Source organism: Typha latifolia, chromosome 10, assembly GCF_019914945.1.
Source record: "Typha latifolia isolate L0001 chromosome 10, TyphaL0001v2, whole genome shotgun sequence".
In the NCBI taxonomy this organism is placed as follows: domain Eukaryota; kingdom Viridiplantae; phylum Streptophyta; class Magnoliopsida; order Poales; family Typhaceae; genus Typha; species Typha latifolia.
The window spans coordinates 8,773,694-8,780,458 of NC_133095.1; the positions used below are offsets into that span (position 1 = coordinate 8,773,694).

At 33.3% G+C, this 6,765-nt stretch overlaps 1 protein-coding gene across 1 annotated transcript; it reads left to right on the plus strand.

Moving 5' to 3' along the window:
- Positions 1-3,520: 3,520 nt before the first annotated feature.
- On the plus strand, positions 3,521-5,722 carry LOC140797077 (uncharacterized). Its single transcript, XM_073150362.1, has 5 exons — positions 3,521-4,130; positions 4,221-4,278; positions 4,422-4,505; positions 4,591-4,726; positions 5,217-5,722. The coding sequence occupies exons 1-5, from the start codon at positions 3,674-3,676 to the stop codon at positions 5,496-5,498; spliced, it is 1,017 nt and encodes a 338-aa protein (XP_073006463.1). The 5' UTR covers positions 3,521-3,673; the 3' UTR covers positions 5,499-5,722.
- Positions 5,723-6,765: the final 1,043 nt, after the last annotated feature.

Here is a 6,765-nt window from a genome sequence, read left to right on the forward strand (position 1 = left end):
ATTACATGTATCTTATAATTAACCAATTGGATATACAAGTACTTTATATAATTAAAAAATATTTTATATTCCTTTGTTTGTTGCTAGGTAACTCAGTAATAAGTTAAAACAGGCTTTAAAATAGATTATAAATAATGAAATACAATTTAATTGGGCAAAGTAGATATCTTTAACTAATGCGAATTGTTATATAGCATAGTAATATGTTTGATAAATTTTAAGATACAGCACAAAATAATAAGATACAAGCTACAGAGGGGATTATATATCTCTTAAGTGCTCTACACTTGCACATAACTTATGAATGAGGAAAACATCTTCCACGTAGTGTTTATCAGATTTATTTCACATGTAAATCTTCTTGTTCTATAATTATTTTATATATAAAATTATTTTAGAGAAATTGTATTTTACCTCGTTATGGTTAAGCCAAGATTCACTTCACTCCTTCCCCCTCGTAGTTTTATTTTATATCACTTTATCTTCTAATAATAATATTTAATAAATCTATTATATTTTCTCTTATATTTAACTAAATGACATGTTAAATTTGAAGATACTAATTAAAGATAAAGCCGTAAAGAATTGAATAAGTTTTTTAACGCATATAAATATACTATCGATTGGAATTCAGATAATAAAAATATAATATAAAATAAATATTTCTTTAATATATTTATATTATCTTTTTTATTTAAAATTTAATTATTATTATTATTTTAAATGCATTACAAAGCTTATATGATATTTTACAACTTTGAATTTAATTAATATCTTTAAATTTGACCTATATTTTAGCTAAATATGATGGAAAAGTAATGATTGTACTTTAATCTAAACTATAAAGGTGTAAAATGAGAGTTTCATCGAAAATAAGTTTCCATTTATTTCTTTATATCTCATCTTAGTGGCTAAAATTTCAAACTACCGTCTAATTTCTCTTTTGTTGGAAATTTTATGATTTGAAAATAAATTTATATAAACTTTGAGGCCGAATTTAAGAGCGGCCACACTTATAGATGATAAATTACTAATTAGAATTGAAAGAGCTATAAAAATATTTTTAATATTATATATTTATTTATTCAAATTTATAAAGAGAGGTGAATAAAATTTAACTTAAAATTAATTATTATAATAATAGAAAATAAAAAAAGTAAGTTTAGTACCAATATTTATGAAATCTTAGTAGGAGATATAAATATTAAGATTCATTTGGCCCTTGGGACACATATTTTTGTAGGTGAAAAAATCTATGCAAATCAATTCATATGTGTGCTGCTCGGCTCAGCTTGGTACTCGTGCAGATAAGTTTTTTTTTTAAAATATTTTTTCATCAAAATTAACACACCATATCGTCGGGGTTGTTCAATTTGTATTATAATCCATTTATTCTAAGTATTCTACATTTGAGAGAGGCACTAATTCGACAAGGCAATTAAATAGCATTTTGCTTTAATGTGCAAAATAGTTATTGTATCTTAAAAAGCCAACGTCCACTATTTAGCTTAAATAAAATACTATACTCTGTGATTTGTAAGTTCGTCTAATAAATTTTAATCATATATTTAGGTTTTTTGTTGTTGCTATTTGAATTAGATTATTACGGCCAACATCTTTTATCATATACTTTTACTAATTTATAATGTTACTAAATTCCATTAAATATGTACAATATTTTATTAGTTTATTGAGCAATCTTATGTTCCATATAGATTAATACTATGATATCCTAAACAATATAATACTATTCAAAAGCTTTCAACGACACACATGTAAAAATCCCTATCTTTTATTCCAATCTAGGGTTCATCCAACATCCAACATCAAACATGACCCTCAGAGAATGGCGAGTCGATGCATGGCCAAACATGATGTCTTTGAATTGCCTGCCTACCAACCACAACTCTAGAACGAGAACAGCTCATGTGCTAAGCCCTTTACATTGTCTCTCAACTCGCTTACCCCATTCATTATCCTCATCCTCATCATCTTCATCATTCATCGTTAATGATTCTATCCAGCTATCTTCATCGTCCATCCATGGCCAACCCAACTGTTGAGTATTTATAGCCGTACAGTGTCGATCATTAATTCATGAGGACAACTAGGGCCATGAACCCTATACCAAGTCTATAAACCAAAGCTCTTATTAATATCCCCCAATCGATCCTCCCTTATCAAGAAAAAAGAAACAAAAAAAAAAAACCTTCTTCTTTGATAATTGAGTACTGTTCAAATTATTTCTCAATCTATTATAACTTTTGTCAGCTCAATAAATCAATGTCTCAGACATCGATTATTTTACGTAATTAGTCACTACAACACTATGCTAGAAAACTGTTAGGAAAAGTAATAGGTAAATTGCACTTCGAGAAGGAGATTTGTATGTAATATATCAAATATACTAGCATAGCAAATTAGATAGAATATCGATAGGCAATTTTTTTTAGAGACAGCACTTATTAGTATATTGTTCTATCTGATGGAGATTTATAAACTGTAGTCAAGAAGAGCATTATATCATTAATCACTTTCTCTAACATGTTTTTCAAGATGTTGGCCTAGTGATTAATTGACTGAAAATTGCTATTAAGACAACGATTTGCTGAGATAACAAAACAGAAATGTTTTATAGTGTATCATATATATTGTGGGAATTATTATTTTCCTGTACCAATACTTTATTGAGAGCTTATACAAAATGTATGAGATATGAAAGTATCTAGATTAGAAACTCTCAAATAGCACTCTCGATATTAGTGATTTTGTGATTAACATTCGGTCAATTTTCATAACACAACTCAGGTCACTAAATTTAATTTTTTTAGTTTTTAAAGTAAAGTGTTGAAGTACAAATAGCTCAAAGACAGATGTTAACCACGAAATCACTAAAATATAAGTGTTATTTACAAATTCTCCTACCTCTTATCATTTTAACGAATTAATATTTTAATTAATCCTAGGGAGATTATATATATTTTGGAAAGGAATTAGATGAGATTCCCGCCAGCTAGGGGAGACAGGAGGGAGGTGATTGAGGCTGTCCTCCTAACCACGTCTACTCCACCTCTCGACAACTAATTAAGATGTCAAATTTAGTTGGGAGCAAAAATTGAATTTATGAGGTTGTCTTGCATATAGCCACTCTTTTTTTTTTTTTCTAATATATATGTAGATTGCCTACTATTTACACAAGAAAATATATATGGTATATGCATGTTTAGTTCTTCATTTCTTTCTTTTTCTTTTTAATTGTTAATTTACAAGGGTTTAGAATTATGAAAAATGCATCCAACAATATAAGATTCTAGAGTTCTATTAGCGTCTTCGTGAACTATTACTATTTTTCACGGTTAAAATAAAATTCTAACCAAAAGACTTAAAAGAAAGCTTATGAAAAATAATAAATAAAGAAATAATCTAGTTGGGGCTATAGACTCCATCAAGACTCATGCACCTTAATACCAAACCCTAACCAAAAGTGAGTGCCTCAAACACACAAGGTTAGCTTTGTATGGCAGACCTCAACCTCTTCCTTTCTCTTGCGTCCCCACCACCTTCTCTCATTCTTGTATATATACCCCACTCTCCTCCTTCCCTCTTCTTCATCTCCAGACCTCTCCAATCCATTCTCCTACCATTTGATATAAACCTCATAAAACATCAAAACATGTGCAACCCAAAGATCAAATCAGCCCACTCCGTGGCGCAAATCGATGGCCGACCAGTCCTGCAGCCGGCCTGCAACCGCATCGCCGCGTTGGAGTCCCGACAACCGCCGAAGAAGTGTGCGCAGAAACCAGTCGCCATTCTTGACCATCTCGAGACCAAGATCCCCGCTCGGACGACGCAGAACATGAAGCACGATGAGCTTGTCGTAGCTCTAAAACCGGCGGCGGCGACGGTGAGGGATAACCCGAAGAGAACGATTGCGTCGCCCTTGTTATCAGCGAGGAAGGAGAAGGCCAGCTTAATGCAAGCGCAGAGGAAGATGAAGACCGCGCATTACGGGAGAAGTGCGACGTCGAAGCTTCAAGGCAAAGTGGTACCATTGGATTCCTCTATCGATGGCGTTATAATCAATAGGCAAGAAGAGAAGAGATGCAGCTTTATCACACCTAATTCTGGTAATTGATCAAGATGTTGTATCTTGAACTGCTCCTCTTACGTTCAACTATGGGATGGAAATTTACTCTGATTCCATTTCTTGGTTGCAGACCCTCTCTACGTTGCGTACCATGATGAGGAGTGGGGAGTTCCTGTGCATGATGACAAGTGAGTAATTTTTATACATACATACATATATATATATGTATATATATATATATATCATTTCTCTCTCTCTCTCTCTCTCTCTCTCTCTCTCTCTCTCTCTGAGGCTAAGAAATAATAAAAATTGGGATTAAACTTTTTGGCAGGATGTTGTTTGAGCTACTAGTGCTTACAAGTGCTCAAGTTGGATCGGATTGGACGTCCATCCTCAAGAAAAGGAACAATATCAGGTCAGATAAGTTTGGATATCAAAGTTAATATTTATCTTTCTTTGTTGTGATAGAGAAAGATTAACTGGATTAATTTTGGTTACAGGGCAGCATTTGCTGGATTTGATGCAGAAAAGGTTGCCAAGTTCACGGAGAGGCAAATGGCTTCTGCAAGTGTTGAATCTGGGCTTGATTTGGGGAGGGTTCGGGCAGTCGTCGACAATGCCAACCGTATTCTCGAGGTTGATTTCTATCTCTTTTAGGTGAATTTTTATAGTTTACTCCACCTAATCTATCTTTCAAAACGTAACCTTCTTTTTTCTTTCTCTTTTCTCTTTTCTCTTTTTCTTTCTCTTTTCATGAGTACGTATAAATAAGATTAACAATCAATTACTTTCTTGAGATATTTTATGTTACTACTGTGAAGACGAGTGCTCTATAATTATCAAGTCCATGTGAGATTTTGGCCCACCAGCATTAGTGGCATCCAGCTGTTGTTATATCTTTGCACCAACTTGCATGTTAGGCTGTTAGCCAATATAAATTTAAGAAAACAATTAATAAGCACCAACCACCTATATACATTAATTCTACAAAGGTTTGAATATAAGCTAGTAGTTTACAATGGCATCGTAGTTATATACGTACGTTGGATTGATACAGTAATGTATTAATGTTAGTGTAATTATTGACATGAGTTCTCATGTGGGTCATGTGACATGGTATTAATAGGTGAGGCGAGACTTCGGGTCGTTTGATCAGTACGTGTGGGGATTCGTCAACCACAAGGCACTCGTCACCGACTACAAGTTTGGCAGGAAGATCCCGGCAAAGACTTCAAAATCTGATGCCATCAGCAAGGATATGGTCCGGCGCCGCTTTCGCCTCGTCGGGCCGACTGTCGTCCACTCCTTCATGCAGGCTGCAGGCCTCACCAATGACCACCTTGTCTCCTGCCATCGCCACCGCCATTGCTCATTCTTCTCCACCACCGCCGCCACCACTATTTATTAATTAATTAACCCTACTATGTATCCACCTTCCTAATCTAACTACAAAGGGAATTAATCAATGTTAGTTTTACAACTCATTGGTGGGTTGGAAGAATGTAGTAATGAGTGGTGACTGTATAGTCTTTTGTTCAGGTGTTGTGAGCTTTCATTTTTATTCAATGTAAAAAAAACGAGAAGTTTGTAGGAAGCCAATGTATGAAATAAATAGAAATATTATGTTTCTAATTCTTCTACTTTTTTTAATTCAATACATTAAAGCAAAAAAGAAAGGGTTTATATGAAGAGATCTACAAAATGCTATTATAATTGGACTTAGGCTTATTTAGTTACAAATTGAGTCTACTTTCAAGCCTATTACAAGTAGAGTCAAGTTCTAACCTAGAAGAGCCACTTTTTAGGTCAAGTGCTAGGGTTTCCTCTTTCTCCTCTCGCGTGAAGTTTTCTATTTGTATCACCGTCGGCCTCCTCCCTCTCCTCTTCTTTTTCTCCTCTCCTTTTCTCCTCAACCTCCCCCTCCCTCTTTCCTCTAGTCCTAGTTAGCTTAGAGTTTGATGAGGGCGGATTTCATCCCCTTTGTGCTCCTCACTAGTTTTGATTGCCCTTTGCAGCTGCATGGCAGTGTGATAAGGCATAGGAAATGCGTAAGCGACTCTCCACCTATTTACCTTCTAATGCAGGGGTGGGCAAAATCCTACCAAAACGGATTTTATAAGTTAGTTTAAAACTTTATAAGTTTTTGGTTAGTTTTGTTTTATTTTGAGTTTGTCTAGAAATTGTGTTTAATTCTGATTTTATCTAGGCTGTATTTAATCCCTACAAATAAGGATTGAACTCTTGTGTTATGATTAATTCAATATTTCTATTAAAAATTTTGTTTCTCATTGACAATTTTTGTTATGGTCCCAATATAAGTTGAGTCTGATTCTGAGTCTAAATTAGCTTAACTCCCTAAATAATAGAAATTTCTAATCTGTATAATTCTGAGAAAATTTAGAAAAAGAATCATATAAAGTACGAAAATATGAAACTTGAAATATTAAGTCAATAACCTCTTGATCTACGCTTTTCGTATTTAGATTTTGAGTCTGATTCAAAATATATTTAGGATGGAAATGTGATCTAATCTGAGAGAGATATAGAGGACTGATTTGATAAATATATTAGTTTCTTATTTTATTTTAATTACTTAGGATTTTTTTCCTATAAATAGAGCGTTATGGCTTATATCTTAGATACTAAAGGATTGAATGAATTAATTCTCCTATCTC